This window comes from Equus asinus, chromosome 1, assembly GCF_041296235.1.
Source record: "Equus asinus isolate D_3611 breed Donkey chromosome 1, EquAss-T2T_v2, whole genome shotgun sequence".
Lineage (NCBI taxonomy): Eukaryota > Metazoa > Chordata > Mammalia > Perissodactyla > Equidae > Equus > Equus asinus.
Genome location: NC_091790.1, coordinates 191,193,234 through 191,216,688, shown reverse-complemented (window position 1 = coordinate 191,216,688; position 23,455 = coordinate 191,193,234). Strand labels below are relative to the sequence as shown.

General features: G+C 39.5%; 1 protein-coding gene across 7 annotated transcripts in view; it reads left to right on the top strand.

Annotated features, from left to right (window-relative positions):
• Positions 1–23,455, top strand: part of DGKI (diacylglycerol kinase iota) — a 429,721-nt gene that overhangs the window by 200,157 nt on the left and 206,109 nt on the right. For all 7 annotated transcript variants that reach the window (XR_011504777.1, XM_070514279.1, XM_070514275.1 and 4 more), the window contains exons 7-8: positions 11,132–11,203; positions 14,728–14,844. Coding sequence is in view for 6 of the 7 variants with exons in the window: in XM_070514279.1 (XP_070370380.1) it covers positions 11,132–11,203; positions 14,728–14,844 (189 nt within the window). In the remaining variant the exon portion in view is untranslated. The remainder of the gene's footprint in view (positions 1–11,131; positions 11,204–14,727; positions 14,845–23,455) is intronic.

The window sequence follows — 23,455 nt, the reverse complement described above, 5'->3', positions numbered from 1 at the left end:
CTATGGTCCAGCCAAGTCAGAAGAGGCAAGGAGATGGAGAGGACCTCTTCAAAGGACTTATAAACTTTAGTCAGGAGGCTTAGCCAGGCTGAGGTGACCTACTGTCTTGAGGAATAAATATCCCAATATCACTCACCTTTAATCTCTGGTGGCCAAACCCAGTAGAAACCAGAGCATGAAGGATACTTTCGAGGCAATCCATAAAAGTCAACTTTTTACAAGGGGGTGTAAGGTAGAGAAAGATAGAGAGTGGATCTGCAGGGGCAGTGGGTTTAATCTGCCACATATTGTTTAATGTAAAGCTGTATTCAATCAATGGGTAAAGGCAGGATGCATACTTATTCTGCAAATGTACCTCTTACTGATCTTCACCACATACGTCTACATACTGCATTCATTCAATCCAAATTCACTCAACACTGAGTTATCCTTAGTACTCTAATTCATCAATATGTTAAGAAAAAGTATAGTCATGATTATAACTAATTTGACTTTCCTTTTTGAAGGAACCAAGCGTGCAAACTCAGCAGTGTACCAATCGTGGAAATATGCTTGTAAATCACAATTTGAAACTTTATCTCTTGTTTCTTCATTTATAAACATATGTAAAGTTATAAAAATAAATGAGTTAACTTTTTTTGTGTATGAGAAAGATTGGCCTTGAGCTATCATCTGTTCTAGTCTCCTCTACTTTGTATGTGGGATGCTGCCACAGCATGGCCTCAAGAGCTGTGTAGATCCGCTGCTGGAATCTGAACCTGTGAACCCTGGACTGCCAAAGCAGAGCACGCAAACTTAACCACTATGCCACTGGGCTGGCCCTAGAGTTAGCTTTTTGAAACTCAACATTTCTGAAATTTCAAACAGCAAATCTTGAAAGCAGTTTTTAATACAATAACACATAGTTAAACTTTGTCCTACATTTGTGATACCTTCCAGTTTCCTAACCAAACATGCCACGCCATCATGAATTATTTGTCCATAAATCATATGGACTTTCATATGTAATTAGTTTAAGTAAATTAAACAGCATATTGCATTGATTAAATGGGAAAATGCCAAAACTACTCTTTATTCTAATGAATGTTGTTAAAAACTAATTTAAAATGACCTTATGGTCAACTTTAAATATTTTAATATTTAAAACATATGCATCTAAACAAAGTATACTTAATAGCATTTTTGTATTGCAAAAATCACAAAATGATTAAAAACATTCCATGAGGGTACAGTTGAGATATTATATGAGTTGTGAAAGAAGAGTACAGAGTCTAAAAATAATGGAAAATATTGAGCTTTTGAGGATGTTTCCTTATCAACTTAAAGCACCATTCTCTGCTGATCTGAAAATATATGTGCCCTGGGGGTCAGCTTTCAAGAGACCCTGCAAGGTTAGGGACAAGACATGGAAGTTCAAGGATGAGGATCCATGCACTGGTTAGACAGGTTTGGTTATTTGCCTGTCTGTGTGTTTGTCCAGCTATAACAAAGGAGAGTTCTGCTGTTAGCCTCAGGAGGACCATTGAGGAGGTGTAGAGGGGGTAATACAACAAGGGCAAAGAGATTCTACCTCTCCATGGAGCCCCTGCCAACATAGCTGCCAGAAGCCTGACTTTTCCTTCTGTCCTTGGCTGAGTATCAAGAAAGGAGACAAGGGCAACCACCATTCTACTCTCTGCTTCTGTGCTTTGACTATTTCAGATTCCTCGCATAAATGATATCATGTAGTATTTGTCCTTCTGTGCCTGGCTTATTTCGCTGAGAATAATGTCCAGATTCATCCTAGGAAGGGGGAATGGGGAGGTATTAGTCAAAGGGTGTGAAGTGTCAGTTATGCAAGATGAATGAGTCCTCTAGATACTGTACAGCACTACAGTGCCTGTAGTTAACAATACTGTATTATATACTTAATTTTGCTAAGAGGGTAGATGTTATGTTGTGTTCTTATCACAAAAAGCAATTTAAATAAGGAGGACAGGAGATAACTTTTGGAGGTGATGGATCTGTTTATGGCATAGATTATGGTGATAGTTTCACAAGTGTATACTTATCTTGAAACTCATCAGGTTGTACACATTAAATATGTACAGCTTTTTGTATATCAGTCATTCCTCAATAAAGTGGGTTTTTAAAAAAAATTTTATTTTTCCTTTTTCTCCCCAAAGTCCCCCAGTACATAGTTGTATATTTTTAGTTGTGGGTCCTTCTAGTTGTGGCATGTGGGACGCTGCCTCAGCATGGCTTGAAGAGTGGTGCCATGTCCATGCTCAGAATCCGAACCGGCGAAACCCTGGGCTGCCGAAGTGGAGTGCGCAAACTTAACCATTCGGCTGGCCCCAAAAGTGGTTTCTTTTCAAAAAAGCGGGGAGATGGGGATTAAGGGCTCAGAAGCAGTGCTCCCTGCTGCAGTGCCCAGGTGGCTAAGTCACTCAGTTCTCACGTGTAGAGCTGTTTCTACTGCCACTGCTCCCCTGGTCTTTGGCGTGGTCAGTGTCCTAGTAATTACAGCTGATGTGATTCTCTGGTCACTCTGGTCCCCATTGCTCTTTCTTCAGAAGTGTAGGCACTAGGATTGTGCAGAGGGAGGAGTTGAACTGCAGTGGAACCACAACAAAGGCTGCAGCCAATCCCATAAGGAGCTGGAATAGCCCCTCAAAGTTACCCTGCCTTCACCAATCATTGGATGTGCGCTGTCCTTGGCCAAGGTGACTCTTTTAGGCTTAGGGCAATTCCTAAAGATGGAAAGGTGCCTCCTTTGAGAGCCATCAACCTCCAACACTCCTATCAACTAGAGGAATGAGATGAGTGAGAGGCCTGTTACTATAAGAGTGGGTGATATGGGGAGTCTGGACTATCTACTCATGTATCTTGTGCACTTTGATGCTTTTCATGCCAGATCCCAGATGTTCCCACTTGAATGTAACAATGATTGCAGCTGGGCCTACCCAACCTTATGAACTCGTGATCTCACAGAACCCAGCTTATGACCACCCGGTAATTTGTGGTCAGGTATTCCTCCACCGGAGCATAATAACATGCCAGGAGCTGTTTTTTGAAAATATTCAGTTCTTTCCTGCAGATGGCACACTTTTGTTTTCAGAATCCTAGTGTCTATGTTGTGATTCTCTTATTGGTGCTTGTCATAAACTCCACAGGGCATCTTTTCTCCTCCCCAGTACCTCTAATAGCATGGGGTCTGCTGGGTTGTACGGCCCAAGGGATGGGCTCTACTTTCATTGCAGACTGGACTTGCTGCAGAGCACTTTCGTGCTCTGGGCTCCACTCTAAGCTGGCAGCATTTAATATCGTCCAATAAGGGAATTGGGGCAATATCCCCAGGAGTGGAATATGCTGCCTCCAGAACTCAAAGAGGCCTGCAAAGTGCTGTGCTTCATTCTTAGCGGTCAAAAATGTAATAATTTGTCCTTTAGATTAGACAGAATATTCTAGCATGCCCTGGACCACTGAACCCTTGAAACTTCACTGATGTGTAGGACCTCTGATTCTTCATAGGGCTTGTCCCCCCACCTTCTGTTTTACCAAGACTTCCAATGTACTTGCCATTTCTTGCTCATCCGCTTTAACATGATGCCATTGATAGGGTGGACCAAGTGGTTTTCTGCAGAGTGTTCATATGGTTCAGGCCCCTTTGTGGTACATTTGGATAAAATTCAGAAGAGTTAAAAGTGCTGGCTCAAGACTGTAAAAGTCTACTCTTGAGAAACTCTGCTTTATCCAACTTTAAGTCCTGCCTCCTTTTCTCATGTACCCTCAGGACCCAGTCTCATACACACTTTCCCATTCCTGCTGGTATATATTGGTTAGGTCCTGTAGCTAGATCTTTTGAGATGTAGTCCTTTTTCTCCTTTAGAATCCTCTACACTTTCCTGGATGGGCACATTGGTGTGAAAAGGATATTAGGTCATTTGAGATACTAGCAGGAACAGTAGATGTAACCCTAGGATGGCATTTGTAAACTTGACCAAAAAGCAGTCCATGTTAAGTAGAAATGGCAGAATTGCTGTGATAGAGGAAGGAGCCACCAAAATCTCATGGAAATAGGCATGCTAGAGTTGCTATATTAGGCACAGCTGGAAAACTCATCAGTTGACTGTTAAAAACCCCAAAGTGAGGTCAAAACTATTTCTAGATAGCAGAATCCTTTCTTTCTCCAAGGCATACGTTATATGATGATATTACTATGACATAAATTCATGAAGACTGGAGGGACAAAATCTGAGTAACTTTCATAAATTTTGTAATTCTCTTTCTCAGCTGTCTGGGGGCTGTTACAGCAAAAATAGTCTCAGTTTACACAAAAAGAAAATGTAGATAGTTCTATCGGCAGAGGAGCATTTCCCTCAATTAGTTAAGGGTAAAGAGTACAGCCAATTGTTTCCTGGAATGTCGTATCATCAGCAATATTATAGATTATGTGACTTCTCTGAAAAGCTGGAATGATTTGCTGTTGGTACGTGTGGTAACATCAATCTTATCTTTTAAAAAAGCTGTTTTTGTTAAAAACAATTTTTCCAAAAAACCAGCTTGGTGAATATTATCAGCACTAAAATTATAATTTTTATTGGTAAGGTTGTCATTTATGGGTCAATCAGAGCTGGAAATTAATTTTCATGGATGATCATTATCATAATTGTAGCTGGTTGCATCATTAGGAAAAGACTTTCCTTTAAGGAACTTCCCTGATATTCTAGAACAAAGATAGAAACCCAACAGTTCAAGTTTTGTATGCAGTTTGGGTCATATTGACTAGAACACTAAGTATCTGTATAAAGCATTTTTGTCCCAGAATCAAGATGTTCATAAAAATATGAAATGTTAACATCATAGTTAAAATAGCTAACATGTAAATTAAAATATAAATCAGTAGCCATTGTTTTAGGCTTAATTCTAATTATACCTTAATTCCAAGGTCCCAGGTGAAGCTGTCTACTTCCATAGAGTCGTCTGCCTCTGCAATGGAAAACTTCTGGATATCTTGTTTTAGGCTCTTCATACAGTCTGACACATTTGTAATGTGTACTACTGAGTATCCTGTGCCCCAAATTTTGGTTTTTTTCCCCCTCAGGAGATTCAATTTATGATCTGTAGCTTGTAGCAGGGGCTTTCAGATCGATTAATGGAAAAAACAGAAACTGTCTGAGGATAATAAGGCTGATTGGCTCTGATTAATGTATTGTAATTACCAACATTAGAGTGGAGGAATGCAGAATGCTCTACTGAAAAATAACAAAATGTCAATCTATGTGTATAAGTCAGTGATTATCCTGGAGCAATAGCATATTATGGACAATAAGGGCACTGATAAATTTTCAGAGCCTTTAATCAATGCCATAAAATATAATTACACCAATAGACAAGCATTTAGATTTTTCAAAGATAATTCAAATAAAGTAACTGTAGCTTCACATAATTTGCAGCACTGTCAGAAGCTATAAAGATATTGCTTACTGTAATTCCATTTATAAAGACACTATTATAATTCAATTTAGATGACCACATATGTTTACATTTTGAAAATCTTGAATGTTTATAAAAAATTTTAGCTTAAGGCCAGTAAAATCAGTATAGCAAACTTAGGAAGTTCAAGTAAATTAGGATTTCAATGAGTAAATAAACCCTAATCTTGCACAGACTAGGATAGTAGTGCTGCCATTTTTAGAGTGTGATAAAACCAAGAAAAGCCATATTACAAAACTAGCCTCATATGCAGTGATTCACATTGCGAGGCAAGGGTACACATACCAGTGGAAAACTGAATAGTTCGTTGAGGGAAAAAAGTCATGGTGGCTTTGCTACTTAAAGATTGAAAGGTGCACTCTGAGTAGGACAGAATTGGTCCATAGTCTGAGATATCTGGTTAAAACTGGGGCCATTTTAGTCAGAAAAAAGTTTTCAATTAGATTTGTGTGAGCCTGCATGTGGTTCGCTCAAAGGTCAAATAAGTGCCATTTTTTTTTGGTTAGAAAAAAGTTTTCAATTAAGTTGGTGTGGGTCTGCCCCTGGGTCACTCAAAGGTTGAGGTTATTTATCAGCTTCAGCTGATGAGATGCTCATCTGGCACAGTTTCTCAGCTTCAGCGGCTTGAAAGCGGTTGCACTGAAACAGCACAACCAGTTTGAGATCGTCTAGCAAAGTTCTGCTCTCACTGGGGACATTTCCTTTTACTTTAGTGAGTTTCAAATCGCTGTGGTATTTATTTCCCCTTGGATACATTTACAAGAGTGGTATAACAGTTTTATTTTAAAAGTTCGCTTTCATTTTGCTAGAAATAATGAACTTTGCATCTAATTAAACCTATGATGAACATTTTAGATATTAAATATAAAATATGTAAAAGAGTATACATAGTTTTCAAATAGGATAGGGAGTATTTGAGCAAAAATGTTTGAAGCTCTTTGTTTTAAGATAATATTGATTTAGTCTTATTTTTAATTCCTTTGGGTTTGCCTTTTTGTAATACTTCGTGAGCCTTGAACGTGCGATTGGATGTGGAGAGGTGTATTTTGTTATTGTTTAAAGTTTTGGAGGCAAGAGCGGTATCGACTCTTATGTTAGGTCAAATCAAAAAGGGAATCAGGTCAGGAGATTCCCTCACTCAAACTTCAGTTAAATACGTAAACAATGAAATAATTTCAGTTTGATTCAAGTAAAGCCCTTTTTTCCGGTTGCAGCCAAGGCCATAAAACTGAGTTCCTTTGGTGTATGCCCTAGATTGTGGAAGAAAAAGAGACAACAAAGCTTTAGCTGCTCGGAATAAGTGTTTAAACTTTATTCCAAGGACTGAACTTGATTAAAAAACTCAACCGAAAAAAAAAGTGACCTTATTCCTCAAGGTTCTTGGTATTTATAATTCTCAAGTCAGTTAGATGCAGAGCATCAGACCTCACATTCCTATTTTCTTCTTTGATAATGATGAACAAAATAGCCCTTAATCACAGAGTCGGTTGAAATTCAGTCAGGGCATCTGTCAGTGCCATAATATCAGATTTGGGCCAGCATTTAAAATTGGGTAATTAGGAATCTGGCTCTTTTTGCTGTGCTGAGATCCCAGTCAAAATCTCCCCATTGCAGGTGGTCTGTGGGAACTTGGTCCATGAAGGCTCTGATGTGGTTCTATTTCTGTCTCAATGTCAGATGATAACCCTGAAGCCATGGCTGCTGTGACTCTGCCAGACTAGAATCCAAAACAAGGAGCAGAGCTGATTACCACTGGGCTCATTTCCAAGGGACCCACCACAATTCTGCATCAGCACAGTGCCCAGCGCCCCAGTTGTGGCTGGACTTGTTGTCTGTTTCTGGTATCAGCCTGGCTGTCAGGACTACAGTGTCTGTTTCTCCCTGAAGCCAGAAGGCCGGTATTGAGCAGGAGGGTGGGCTAATACACTCACTCAGTACCATCGAATAGAGTATTGCTCGTCACGTTAGACACTGTAAGACTTTGTCAGCAAGATGGTGGATGAGGTTCCACTTGATGGATCTTAGCAATAAAATTACTCCTTCATTTATACAGTATTATAAAGAACTTTTCAAATACCTTGCCTCATTTGATGCTTATAACTACTTAGTGGTGTAGGGGAGGTTTGTATTTTGATTCCCATTTTCAAGTGAAGGGAGAAATTGGAAAGGTTAAACGATTGATCCGAGAACTGTTCTCAGCTGTGCCATCTCTCCATCAGCTTCATTTTGATATACAATCATGATGTATGAATTGATGGAATAGTAGCCGGGTAATAGCATTTAAGACTGTTTACTGGGACGTTTGATACAGCAACATTCAGCAGATTTCTAGTTGTTGCTACTGCTGCTGTCATGCCACCAATTCTATCACATTGATTTTCAGCCATGCAGCATGTCAATATCACAGACTTAAAAATGAAGATTAGAATCCTATCATGTTTTCTGTGTCCATGGGGGTTGGAGGAGGGTGCGGGGAAAGGGTGGTTTCGGTTAGGAATTTGAGATAGCATTAAGTTTGTAATTGGATCAACCTGTAATCGGATGACTTTCTTATTCAATTAATCAGAAAATATTCATGTCATGCCTATGATGTTCAAAGAACTATGCTAAGTTGTGGAGACCTATTAAGAAATATTACAAGGACTTCTCTCAAAGAGCTTATAATTCTGTTAGAGAGATAATACATGTGCACATAAAATAACCAGGATCTTAGGGCAGCTGTTCATTAATACCAAGGAGAGTAAGGTAGTAAGGCCTATTGTTTAGGAGGAGAGATCACGGTGAAATGAGGTGATCTTGGAAGACTTTTTTACGTTTTGTAGTGAAAGTAAAATTCAGATGCTGTACGTGAAATAGTGGTAGGCATTCTACGTGGTGGGTTGGGAATAACAAAACAGCAAAAAAAAAGTTGGCAAAGTGGGCAAAAAAATGGAAATATAAAAGAATAAAGCATGTTGTGGAATATAATTAAACCCATCTCACTATAGACAGGAATTTATAATAGTGAGGAGTGGGAGATTGATGTAGAAAAATTGGCTGGGAAAATTATGGATGGCCCTGAATGCCAGTATGAATAGTTTGTTCTGTAAACTTGAGGAAAGGAGTAGTTATTTGAGTATTTTGAGATGGAGGCTGATATGTGGAACAGCGTTTTCCCTGGTGGCAGTACCCAGGATAGAATGAAGAATACAGGGAGAAACAAACTGTCCATGGAGAGACAAGTTAGAAATGGAGCAGATATCCAAATATGAAGAGCTTGATGCCTGCTGGACATGGGGTCCAGGTGGGAGCATCCAGCTGTGCAGCCAAGGTTGTCCTCAGGAGTCCCTGCTCAGGCACTGCACCAGCTTCAATATACTTCTTATTGGCTGCTAGCTTCTTTCCTCACATAGTCCAATTGTTGCTATAGCTCTAAAGAGAAATTCTATTCGGTTTTTATATTTACCCAGTTTATCAAAAGTTGCTTGAGAGATGTTGAGGAACTTTTCAAGTGACTCTCATGTGAAGTCTTTCCTGCATATTTGATGCCATCTTATTTCGCATTGAATAGTTTATGCCTCATCTTTGAAAGGACCTGCATACCTAACTCTTTGGCCACTGGACTTTGTGTCCTCTCTGTAAGCTGTTTCTGTCAGGCAGTTCTAACTCTCAGGTGTTGCATGCTCTGTGGGTTGTTGCTGGCCACCACTCCAGTAAACATGCAGACACCAAACCTGTTCTAATAATTCAGTCCATGTGTGTTTTGCAAACAGTGCATCCTTTTCTAGGGGAAATGATACTATCGTTGACAAAAGGAGGCATAGCAAGACTCATTGTTTGGAGGGACATGAGAGTGTTAGGGGTCCTGAAGACCACCCCAGTTTGGATGATTCACTAGGAAGACTCATAGCATATGTTACTCACAGCTGTAATTTATTACAACAAAAGGACATAAAACAAAATCAGTAATGGGAAAGGCACATGGGGCAGAGTCTGGAGGAAGCCAGGAGAAGCTTCTAAAAGGCCTCTCCTAACAGAGTTTCATGGGATGGGTTTAATTCCTCCAACATGAATTGTGACAACACGTATTAAATATTGTCTATTAGCCTCATTGAGACTCAGTGCCCAGGGTTTTTATTGGGGGCTCATTACATAAGCATCCTCTGCATAGCACGTATCTACCTTCCAGAATCCCAGAAGGAAAACAGGTGTTCGGCATCAACCACGTTGTTTGTATAAACAGGCTAGGCACAGTGACCCACCCTTAACTGTTCTTGGCATTGGGAAACCCTTCTAAAACCCAAGTTCTCAGATGCCAGCCAAGGGCCCACCTTGCAAGCCTGCCTTTGTCAGGATAGCCATCTCAGGATTGTTATGTTCACTGCTCTCTGCTGAGAGTGATTATATGATCACTTAAATTGTTGAGAAAGGGTTATTGATGGAGAAATTTTTCAAAATCCAGTAGAATCTGATGTTAAGAAGAGGTTATGTTTCTGGAAGTAAGATTTGAAGTTGGGGCAAAAGAGAAGGATTCAAGGAGAAATCGCAGAGCACAGAGGACTGAAACTGGTCCTGGTCTGATGTCCACAGGCAGGAGATTGGGAGGTAGAAGGAGAACCTGGATGTGTTTTAGGAAACCAAGAGAGGTGAGAGGTTCAAAAAGGAGGAAATGCTTTGCAGTGTGTACAGTGCTGCAGATAGGTAGGAATTATGAGAACTGCAAAAATGCCATTGGGACTTCTTTTAAGAATGTGTTGATTTTTTAAACTTAGAATTGTCTGTACATATCAAGCAAGACTTATCCAGCCAGTGCCTTAATAGCTTTCCTGCTCGTCACATCTTTCTGTGTTTCTTCTGATCATTCTACAAAAGCCCTGATTTAAAATGTTTTTGTCATTGCTCTGCATTAGTTTGTTTGGGTTTAGACTCCACAGGCAGATATAAATGGGTCAGCTTTGGGGAGGCTAAAAAAATTTTTGAGCATTACTGCGTAATTTTCTCTGGTAATTATTTAGGGACCACAGCAGCCCAAGAAGCACCTCTTCTTTTCTTGATGGAAAAGTAATTCTGCTTGTTCACTTAAGAGGATTGTGTTTGTCATTCCATTAATCTCATTGCTACTTGCTGGTGAAGAATAAAAATTGAAAGCTGCTGTTTGGAGTCCTGAGATCCCAAGGGGATGATGAAAGTGTTTGGATTTCCTCCTATGCCCTTGGACTTCTCCCAGACCCTGACTTCTAGGTCCTAACTCTCTGATACTTCATTTCTCTCTTTGTGGGTTCTCAGATGTTCAAGGTGTGTAGAATCTCTGAAGTGGATGATCATTGTTGTAAAGAACCATATGAACTAATAGTGGCTTTTCTTTTGCTTATAATAAAAACATGTCAGAACCACATTTATCTGGGGAAAAAAAAAGCCCACGACTCTTTCTGTGACTGACTTTGAGTAGTTAGTGATGTAGCAAAGACTGTGCCTCCTCTCTCATGCTCCAGGTGGTTCAGGAATAGGGAACTCTTGCGTGGTAGAGGGTGGAGAATGTGGCATTTGCAGCCCCAGTTACCTTGAATGGTGGGGACAGTTCTAGCTATATTCACTTCATTGGACTTTAAGAGGTCAAATGCATGTTGTGATTGAAGTGGTTTTAAATTCTCTATCTCTTGTCCTAACATCCCAGGGCTTCCAGCAAAAGTTCTCCTTCCACAGTAAAGAGATTGTGGCTATCAGCTGTTCCTGGTGCAAGCAGGCGGTAAGTTTTGGGAAGAAATACAACAAAGTAGACTCACGTTTTATCAACACAGGCTTATGTCATCACTTGAGTTCTTGTCTGTAAGTGGAAAGTTATCCTAATTTATGTATTATTTCTCTCACATAGGATCCTTGGAGGAAAAAAGACAGATTAAAACTGTAGAACTATAGCAGATATGAGCTGGGAGAAACTATAGAGATAAATTAACCCCTTCATTTACATACATTGAAGCCTAGGATCAGAGCCTAGAAAATCCTCTCCTGGTTTTGACCCTGGGTCTGGAATTGAGGACTTCTCACTCCTAGACCACTTTTTCTTTCCATTACACTAGATCGTTGACAATTCCTCCTTTGGTAGGAAGTGGCGACATAAAGCAACGTGCCATGTGAGATAATCCCTCTAACACAGGGGTCCAGGCATCTTGGTTCTTCTGTTTTTGATGTAGGTGACTTTCTATGGGGCTGTGTTAGGATAAGTGTGATCTTGTGCCTGTCGTTTAGGTTTGGATATTGTTATAGCTGTCTATCTACTCGTTGAAATGTAACTCTTCCTTACATTTGAACGTAAACAGTTGTGCAGCACATAACGTTTCAGTCAACGATGGACTGCATGTGCGACGGTGGTCCCATAAGATTAGTACCATGTAGCCTAGGTGTGTAGTAAGCTGTACCATCTAGGTTTGTGTAAGTGCACTCTGTGATGTTCCCACAGTGAGGAAATCGCCTAAAGATGCATTTCTCAGAATGTATCCTTGTCGTTAAGTGATGCATGACTGTATATTCATTAGGATCCACTGGTAATTTCCCTATTTTTTCTCTTTTGTCTATCCTTTTTCCATTGTTAACACCTCTGTCCCAACCAGATGGCTCATGTTCTTACTTGTTTGCCTATGTACTTTTCTTTTTTTAACCAGACAATACGTACTCTAGCTACTGGGTTAGCAAACTATGGCCCATAGGCCCAATCTGACTGACTGTGCTGTCATGGCAGAGTCAAGTAGTTGCAACAGAGGTAGTATGGCTCCATAAGGCTAAAATATTTACTATCTGGACTTTATGTAGAAAAAGTTTGCAGACCCCTGCTTTAATTTCTCAACTCAGCTACTCGTTTGAGTGACTGTATAACTGGGATACATTGTCCTCTCATTGCACAGCCAACCTGAAAAGAAAGGGCTGGCGTGTTTCAGCTGGTTAAGGGTTTGCATGAAGACTTCAGCCCTCTACACACATCAGATTTAACTAACCAAACAAGGCCATGGGGCAGGAGCAGATGCATTTAGTTGAAACACATAAAATTGACACTTTTGTGGATCAAAAACTTTTGACTTTTGGCAATTGCATAAGGGTCAACCTAATAACCTCTCTAGAATAATTTCCCTGGACCCCACGTGTCAGGAGAACCTACTGTCACTGGGTAGGGATGTATTGGTCTGGACAGTTCAGCACTTGCTGTGTTACCATCCTGCCACATTTTTTATTCTTGGCATCTCCTTTCAGTTAATTGTTGCAGATAGTCTTTGTGCTTCTGTTCAAGAACATGTTGACAAATATAAGGTCATCCTGGTCCTTGAATGAAACTATGCCATCAAGGCAATATTTCCTCCTGGAGAGGAAGAAGCAGATTCAGGGTCCAGATGTCCCTGGTGGTGTGCCACGATATCTATGCTGCTGGTTTCCCTGATCTGGTGAGACCTTACTTGTGGAATGGCATCATTGGCAGCAGTGGGCTCAGGCTGTATCTGCTTCCTCCCCTCCAGCTCCCAGGCTGTGGTTAGATGGTTTATCCAAGGTCAATTAATTTGGGAACTCCATCCCACTTTACAGTGAACATGTGTGCTGTCTTCATTAGTGAATAGTCCAATTAACTTACTACAAAGACAACTTTGACTTGACCATTGTGGCAGAGCTTTGGTCCATTCCCCATATCTTTGAGTTTCCCAGGGTCTCACACTGTAGAAGGTGATTTTGCAAGGACTAAAAATACAAAACATTTCAAGACATATTACAGTGGTGGTATATTTTAACACTACAGGTAATCCCTTCCAGGATATCTGATGTCAGACAAATAAGTGCCCTCAATGGGCACATTCTGCAGCAGAAAAAAACTGGGTTTGGAAGCTGGGTTTCCTGTGTTCAGGTCCTGACTCTACCACTTAAAAGTTGTGCAGTTTTGGACATACCTCTTAGTCTCTCTAGATCGGAAATTACTCAGGTATAAATTGAGAGAGTTGAAATAGGTCATCTCTGAGATCGCTACCGTTTTGGAAATGTAATGGCCATTCATTTTGGGGGTCTATTTGAATTGCTAAAAGAAAATCACTTTTGAAGAGGTATTCAGGTAGCATTTCTCTGGTATATCAAATTGTTTGCAGATCACAAATAACTGGTGGTATGGGGAATTATTAATTTATTAACCTGTTTTTCATGATTAATTGATTTAGTAATTAGCTGCTAGAGCATGTCAGATCTTGAGGATATGCAGAAATGATGAGAAAATCACCCTGATGTGATATCCTCAGAGTGGCCACATTTGCCAATTTTCCTGAGACAGTCGTAATTTATGTCTGTCGTTCCAGCATAATTATTATCAGTGCTCCCTTTTATTCTTAAAATTGTTCCAGTTAAGATGATAAATTATGTGATCACATTAAGTATAATCCGAGTAGAAACTGATGTTAAAGTTTTAAAAAATCACTATGATTAAAACTAAGACCCGTAATTATTGTGTAACGTGGATTTTATGTTTATTAGAAAACAAATGTTACCAAACATCATTATCACTTTACAGCCACACAAAAGATGATTGAAGATGTGTTTGGCCTAAGGTCACTCAGTGCATTGTGGTCTAGAGTAAAGCTTATGATCATTACTCTACATTTCTTTCCTTCCTTTAAACAAAACAAAACATTTAGACTTGCCCAGTGTAATAGGGCCACTGTATTTCTTAGAGGCCCTAGAAACCCAACAGAAGCAATGTCTTTGTTCTTTGTTACTTCTTGGATTAACAACTCTCTAGAAGAGGCATCTTCTTTCCTGAGTCTCTTAAACTGGAAGGACTACCTGGGAAGGATTTACATCTATGGATAGAGAAAGGACAGGCAGATGGTAGGTGCTGCTTTTCTGCTTGTCTTCATTTCCTTCTCAGCATTATCCCAAATCAGCTGAGTCTGTGACCAGCACAAGTCAAGTGAAACAAAATTATCTGCAAAGTTAGGATTAATAGAACCCTCCAAAGCTCTAACATCTTTGTGTAAATATCCTATTAAGAGGTTATGAAGTTTTCTCTGGCTTTGTCCTACAAGATTGATATCAACTGTTATCAGTTTGTAAAGTGAAATGAATTGGAAATCTGGTCTTGAGCTCCTGGAGCTGGTTGGGCCATGATAAGGAGCATGTGTCCTCGGTGTGTGCATGTGGTATGTGTGTGTCTCTATGCATGCATGAGCGTGTGTGCACGGACTTATTCTTTCTTTTTGCAGCTTGCCATTTGCACAGAATTGTTTATTGGCTTATTTTTTTCTTCAGTTTCACAATAAGGTGACCTGCTTCATGCTGCATCACATTGAGGAACCCTGCTCCCTGGGGGCTCATGCTGCTGTTATTGTCCCACCCACCTGGATCATTAAGGTGAAGAAACCTCAGGTAACTGCCGGGACCCTGGTGCTGCTGGGCCAGTGCAGAGAAAAAGTAACTGCTGCTTCTTGCTTTTCTCCCCCTGACTAGTCACTGGGTTCCTATGATCTCTGCTCACTCATCCCCATGGTCCCGTGCTTAGCTTTCCCAGTTCATCCCATTAGCATTGGGTTCTCTCATGGAACCAGCCTCCCTTTCCTAAAGAAATCAAAGTTCCACAGCAGGAAAGTTTCCTCTCCATTCATATGCTAATGATGCTCTCTTTGATGGGTGTTCTCCTGAGTTCCTTAAAGTACTGGTGGTGGGTAGAGCTAATTCCTTTACAGCTGATTCTTATACAACTCTCTTCTCTTCCAGCCTGGGCATCCCCAGGGAATGAATGTGAGGGCAAACTGTGCAGGCTTCATTGTTTGGTTGAGATTACCACCACTTCCAACCTGAACGGCAGACTGTGGGTCATGACCTTCCTAAATACACAAGGCCTGCTTAGAGAGCAACACACTTTTCTTAAGGCAAAGTAGAATTTATCCTCTTAATACCTAATCTCATTCTGTATTCAATCCTTGTTGTACTTTCTGTCCTAGATAGTCTCTACTGCAATATTCTGGGAAACCTTGGTAGTTTCTCAACAAGGTCATAATCTTTGATAGAAACATTTCTACCTTTATACTATACATCTTAAACAGCTCCAAGTTATGGGATGGCAGACTTAGTGCTACAGGGAGAAGATTATGCCTCCCCTAGGGTGCAAGTACCTTAGGAAGTCTTATTGAATGTAATATCTTTAAAAGATAAGGCAATCCGACTTCATATGGTCTGCAAAATCATCATGCAATTCATCCTCGTTGACTCAGTTTTACTTAAAAACTGGTGGATTAAGGATGCTGTTTTACTTTGTGTGTTTGATATAAAGTTTAGCCTTTGTTGGTGAGTAACATTTAGGAATAATCTTTTCAAGTTACAATCCATGGAAGCCCCTTGGGAAATCGTTTCTAGAGACAAGTACAGTGTCTACACATTAAAAAAGAGGGAATCTAGTCCTTTCATTTTCCATTTTAGAACCAAATGCCAGGAAACGTTAAATGAGTTGCCCAAGGTGACATAGCAAGTTAAGTACAGTACTGCATCCGAAATTCAAGGGTACTGATTTCCCATTTAGTGTTATTTTAAAATCTCTTTAACATTTTTACTTCTTTGTTTTTTTCTGTAAAATTCAGTAATCTCTCCATGAGCTTTATATTAAATATTCAGTTAAATCAACATGTTTTCATCGAGAACCATGATGGTATCAGGAAGGCTAGTAGGCATTGTGATGTAATACATGATCCTTGCTCCGAAGAATCATGTAGTTATCTTAAGGAAAGATCAGAGAGAGCTTCATGAAGGAGGCGGGGTTTATTCTGCCTCTTTAAAGGTGGGTGGGATTTAGATGAGTGGAGAGGAGAGGAAATAGCAGGCAGGAAAATGCATGAGCAAGGGTACCGGTCCAAAATTATGTTCATGGGACTATGAGGCTAGCTTGACTGCAGTGGAAGGTTTATGTAGGGGTGTGCCAGAGATGAGCCTAGGGTTGCTCACGCCTGACTGGGGGGAATTTTTGATACGTGTGAACTTATCCTTTTAAGCAAAGGCGTGGTAGAGTGAAAATTGTATTTTAGACAAAAACAACTAGCAAGAGTGTGTAGGATGACCTAGTGGTGTGGAATTTTGACAGACTAGAGATAGACTAGTTAGGGAAATCAGAAGATGATACCACTTTGAAGGGAAATTATAAGTTTACTTTTCTAAACTTTAAAAAAGACTTTTTCCTACAGAAAATTTCAAGCAAGTGAAGAGAGAGAAAAGATTGTAGTGAATTCTTCTATAATCATGAACTTGTCTGCCACTGTTGTTTCATCTATCCTCTGCCATACCATATTTTTTTTTTTTAAAGATTTTATTTTTTCCCTTTTTCTCCCCAAAGCCCCCCGGTACATAGTTGTATATTCTTCGTTGTGGGTTCTTCTAGCTGTGGCATGTGGGACGCCGCCTCAGCGTGGTCCGATGAGCAGTGCCATGTCCGCGCCCAGGATTCGAACCAACGAAACTCTGGGCCGCCTGCAGCGGAGTGCGCGAACTTAACCACTCGGCCATGGGGCCAGCCCCTGCCATACCATATTTTTTGTTTTCCTAATTAATTTTTTTTTTTTATTCTGGGATTCACATGCAGTTGTAAGAAATAACACAGAGGGATCCCATGTACACTTTACAAATTTTCCCCTCATGGTATTATCCTGCAGTATTATGTACAATATCACAACCAGGATGTTGGCGTTGATTCAGTCAAGATACAGAACAGCCTATCACCACAGGTATCCATTGTGTTACCTTTTCATAGCCACATCCATTTTTCTCCTGGTTCCACCTCATCTACTCTGTCTTCCTGGAAGTGGAAGTCTCCCCCTTTTTTCTTTTGCTACAGTATTTTAAAGCAAATTTTAGCATATCATTTAATCTGTGAATACTTCATTTTAGAGAAGCAAAAATAGCATTTTAAAAAGGCAACCATATACCATTACTTCACCCATCAAAATGAATAACTACTTAAAATATTTTCTGGTTGCCTCAAAAATAACCTTTTTACAGTTATTTTTTTCAAACCAGGATCTAAAGTCCACAACTGACTTTTTGTTGACATATCTAAGTCTCTTTTAATTTCTGACAGTCCCCTCTCACTTTTCATGCCATTTATTTATTGAATAAATTGGGTCACTTTACCTGTAGAATTTCTCATTTTAATTTTGGCTGGTTGTATCCTTATTGTGTTTTAAAATGATTTCCCTTATTGTCTACATTTCTTGTAAAATAATACTTAGATATATAGACTCAATTAGATACAGGTTTGATTTTTTGGCAAAAGGACTACACGGGTGGTAGAGTGTATTTCTATGGTGTTGCTTTCAAAGGAACATAATGTCAGGCTGCTCACTCTCAGTGGTGTTAAGATTGATCAGTGAATTCAGGAGCTATCATCCTAGTCCAGCTATTGTGAAGTTGTCCATCAGCCTTTCACCTGTTGTTTTATCCATTAAAGATTATTACCTAAAATCTTTTGTTTCTTTAGGAGTTGCCAAAGGGTGACTCCAATTTTTACTCCTCAGTTTTTAGCTATGATTTTCCTGTGGAGAGACCTTTCCCTTATTACCAGCAAATACATGACAAACGCTTGAGTATTTGCCTTTATTTGTAAATTTTCAGAATTATACGTTGATACCTTAGCAAATTTTATTAGGTAGCTAAGAGTGGTGGTGGTTTTTAGAAAGTATCATTATGAATTATGAACTTACATTATTATGTGATATATATGATGTGTTTCCATACACTAGCATCATTATTCTTCTTAAATTTATATTGTTTCGTCTTTGACCAGTTAGAACTCCTTCCGGGTGGTTCCTGTTTCCATTTTTCATGAACCATGAGGTTTGTGATAGCTTCCTTAGTTTCGGGAATAACACCATGTGCCAGGAACATCGTGTGCATTTCCTGTCCATACCTGGAATCAGCCATTTCTCTGAGGAGTCTTGGTTACTTTTAATGGGAGATGGTATTTACAGTTCACGGTCTGGATGCTAAAGTCCAGATTTTTTTCATCATGTGCCTTTCTGTTGTCTTCTGTGTTCAGGACATTTTAATAAGAATAAGGAGAGCTAACATTTATTGAATGCCTTTATATGTGTTAGGAAACATTTTAAGTACTTTACATTCAGTATCTCATTTTATCATCACTGTACTCTATGAGGCAGGTATCCCATTATTCCCACTTTGCAGCTGAGGAAAGTGAGGAATAGAGAAGTCAAATAAATTACCTGGGGCTATTTAGTTGTTAAATAGTTTGAGGTGGCATTTGAATCCAGGAATTCTGATTCTGGAAACCAAGCTTTTAATGATTTGCCATGCTGCCTCACTGTCTAACTATTGCAAGCCTGGCTGAATCAGATATCTTTAAACATTTTGGTGGTTCTTCCTCCTATGGGCTCCAAAACTATCAAGTAACTTAATCAGTTAACTAAATTCTATTTAAAAGCTGGTGTATGATGAGTTTGGGGGCCTATATAATAGTGGTTAAGAGTTCTAGCTCAGGACCCAGACTGCCTCGATTTCTAAACTTGATTTGCCACTTAATAACTTGTACAAGCTCAAACAACCTAAATTCTTGTTTCAGCTTCTCATCTGCAAAGTGTAAATAATACTAGTACTTAATGCATAGGGTTTTCATGAGGACTACTGAGCTAAGAAACAAAAAAATAAAGCACACAGAACAACAGCTGGCTCATTGTAAACACTCAAATGTTAGCTCTTGTTATTTTCCTTCTTGTTGACTTTTAGGAGTGCAGGGTGTATCAGGTGAAGCGCTGGAATGACAGATGACAACAGTGGATAGTCATACAGGGGTCAGGATAGGAGTTATTGATCCCTGAGCTATCTGTATTACAATCAAAGAGGATGAGATTTCTCATGGAGAGTGTAGAGAGAGAGACAAGAGTAGGGGCCACAGCATGGCGTCTCCTGTGCACTCAAGCACACCTTGCAATACGACTATAACTGTTGTACTTTACACTGTAGTGGGATTGTGTGCTCACTAGCATGATGCCTACCTCATGGGAAAAAGTCAATAAAAAAGTAGAAGAAGACTAGATGGGCATCCGCATGCAGAAAGTGAAAGGAAGAAGAGAGTCCTGCAAAACAGGGATAGAATTATGATAGTATGGAGTTTCATTATTAAAATTGGAAAGAAAAATAGGGCAGTCATCTGTTACACCCTGTAGACATTAGAAAAATAACAAGGGTTGTTATCAAAACTGTAGTTTGTAGAGTGTGGAGCATGGGTGACAACCTGTTGGCGATTGTGTGGAAGCAGTAAAATTAGAGGATTAATTGGAGACATGGGAAATGATTAAAAGAGGGAATTTGGAAGGTAGATGAAGAACAGCAGATAAAATGTTTTTCCAACTTTTAGAATTCATATCTCTTTTTTCTATACACCGATAATATTTCTATATTCTATTAACTGCTTAAAAATGATAAAGAAGATATTCTTAATTGAATTAAGTAAACATTTATTTAGCCACATTAAAAGATGCTGTTATATGCAGTGGGAGGTCCAAAGGTGAATCAAATGTTCATCTGATATCCACAAAGAGTATATACTCTCTAGTGGGAAAACAGATACAACCATCTAAATCGCTGGGCAGAATGTGGATTCTGGAAGAGGAATTCAGCCACATGTAAGTCTAATGAAAGAGTGGCCTTCTGGTATCTGTGAAGGTTTGCCTTTTTGATTCATGTGCATCTTTTAGGAGAGAGACACAGGGTGGTGAGAGGAAGGGATGAAACAGGTTGGTTAAATCAGCAATGGTCAGTGAGAGGCCTACACATCTAAGGCAGACAGTGGTAAGTGCTACCTAAGATGTGGGAACATGGAGTAGGGTTGAGCAATTTCAGTTGTGGAGATCAGTGGAGGCTAAATGGAAAATATGTCATTTGTGTTTGGTCTTGAAGGATGCAGGAGGCGTCACTGGGAAGAGGGATAAGGAAGGACAATGCAAGTTGACAGGTCATACTGAGCACAACAGTTAGGATGGATTATCAAATAAGTCAGCTTTATTTGTGATGTTTGTCTCTAAACAAATGATTCTGGAGAGAGCAGGAGTAAAGGAAATCTACTTGGATGTATAATGATCAGGAAAAGTGGGTTGTAAAGAGGTGGAATGAAACCACATATTTTCCTTCTCTGTTAAAAGATGGCTGGCTCTGAGTGGATAATTACTCTGTGACCAGTTGTGGAATTGGGAGCTGGGTGAAACCTCGATGGTAAGGAGAACGAGGGCTGCCTGGATGATTTGCTTGGTTTCATCTCCAAATTATTTGGAGAGAAGTAGAAGTTAAAAGATGATGGAAGTTAGATGACTGTAAGGAATTAAAATTAAAACAAAACTAAATTTTAAGAATCAAGCCTGAATCTGTTGATGTATTTAAAGTTACAGTTGTCAATGTTTCTCCTCTGGACTGAAAGTGTTAGAGGATAATATTTTGATTGGATAAACAAGTTAAAGACATTCGAACACTAGTGTAAGTGCTTGGAGCTGATGGAGCAAGACTTGCGTTACATGAATTTTTTGTCGGGTCAGGTTATAGGAGACCAGAGGTGTGTGTTTTTAATAAATGACATCATTTTACACATAATGCTTTAAAACTTGTCTTTCCTAGTTTTTTTAAAAAAAAGAATCTTGGAGAAAAGTCTCTATTAGTATAGATGGATTTAACTCATTTTTCAACTGCTGTATATATTCCATCCTATGGATATATTACAGTTTATATAGCCAACTCCCTACTGATGAGTATTTACGTTGTTTCTAATAGTTTGCTTATAAACAATGCCACAATCAGCTTCTTCCTAGCTTTGTATGGGCTGTCTTCATGCTAGTCTTTTCTTATTCCTTATGACTGGATAATCTTAAAATGCTGGAGGACCGTGGACTATAATGGCAATGACCAACAATATCCCTCAAAATTGCCCAAGCCATTTCCTTTGGTCAATTCTAAAGGTTAATTAATAATCACTGTGATTTAGCCATATATGCCTAATTGAAGCTGCTTAGACCCTGTCCTTACTTTTAGAATGAGTTTCTTTATTCTTCTGCTTGCCTATCTTCAGAACAACCTTTGTCCCAGTCGTGCAGCAGAAGCGGGACAGAGTGAGAACGTTCTTTAATAGACAAAGTCCATGACTCTCGGTCCTGTTATCCATCAGTTTTGTCCAGTGTATGATGGGGAACAACTTCATTTTGGATGATGAAATGAGAAATCTTCTCTTTAAATTGATTGTTAAAACTGGTCCTTTGTGATCTCTTAATCTGGGAAAATCCCTGAAGAGTAATAAGACGTAGTTAAGATTCATTCACAGCTGAATGATTCACCCATAGAAATTTCTTAACAGCCCAGGAAGGAGTCGTAACTGCAATAAAGATTTTGTTGATAGGATTATTTCTGTGGCAAGGTAATACTGCCCCGATACAAGAAAACAAAAAGTCTTTATCTTTTCTTAAGACTTTAACAAAACAGTGGGCACAGAATGCACAGGGGTTGAATGCTGTTGGAATCAGAAGAATGCAAAAATCCAAATGAGGGTACAACATTTCACTGTTTTGATAATGTTGAACTGGCAAATTGAACCCTTATATCGTGGAGTCAGCTGCCCCCGATAACAAGGATGCTTTGTTTTAGAACACAGGACAAGAACTGAAGGTTTCTTGAACATATCACCAACGATTCTACACAATGACTCCTTGGTATAATTTTTACATTCTTGAAAAGCATGCTATTTTGTTTAAATCTCACAATAATACTGACCAAGGCAGGGTAAGTCATATTGTAGAGGAGAAGGGCTAGGTGACTTGTCATGGCTGAAACACAATCCAAATCTGCCTTCACATCCATCTACTCCTCTTTGCATTATGCTGCCTTCTGAAACAAGTTATATGTTGAAACAGATACATATTCTCAATGAACAGAAGGGAGCCTCTGGAATTTTGATGTGTGCTGTGGCATTGCATACTACTTATCTTCTGCTATTTGACTATCTGTAGGGCTGTAACTTACTCAGAACTCACATACAAGCATCCAGATACTGTAAGTCAATCATTGTGCTCGATCTTTGCCGCTTCTTGTTCTGTGAGATGAAGAAGGCTTCAGATACATTTTGCTCAGCAAGGCTCAGAAACACTTGTATTTGCTACTTTGTGTTAAAAAAGACTGTTTTGTGTGTCTGTTCCCTATTAGAGTTGAGTTCCTTGCCTGCTCTGTTTTCAGACATCAAGCCTTATTTTGATGTGTTTTTCTGTTTCCCAAATGTGTTTGATCATCAGAATCACCTAGAGAGCTGTGATTTCTGTGTTCAGGCAAGTTTAGGAAGTAGTCTTAGCCTGACCCATTAGCCTAGCTCTTGGAGTTTAATTGTTGAGTCCTGTCAAGAACCAAGACCCATAGTGTGTTCCTGTAAGCACTTGGCATCCCGCATTGCTCTTGGCAGGAAATGAACTAAAACAGCAAAGAAGTTAGGAGACACGCATTCACTTCCTAAGGATCCTTTCCAAAGATCAGAAAAGGCTCAGTAAGTGTTGAAAATTATAATAATATTGATTCACTATTTCAACAATGATTTGAGTGCATACTATGTGCCAGGCATTTGTGCTAGGTGCTGGGGATACACAGCTGTGAACGAGGCAACTCACATTTATGGAAGTGCTTGTCATGGGATGGATATCAAGCTAACTGCTTCACATACCTTTTCTCGTTTAAACTTCACAACTGTTCTGTGAGGTAGGTATTATCAACTTCATTTTAAAATTGAGAAACTGTTATTTCAAAAGTTTGACTGACTTGGCCAAGGTCAACTGACTTGGCCAAGATCACTGATCTGGTAACAGGGAGATTCAGAATTCACACCCAAGCTGTCAGATTCCTCAGCTTATGCTTCTTATCCCATTGATCTTCTGCTTTACCATGGTATATATATCTCCTCATTCTGTCCTTTCTACTTTAAATAGAGTTCGCAACCCTGGCTACATGTTAGAATGGCTTG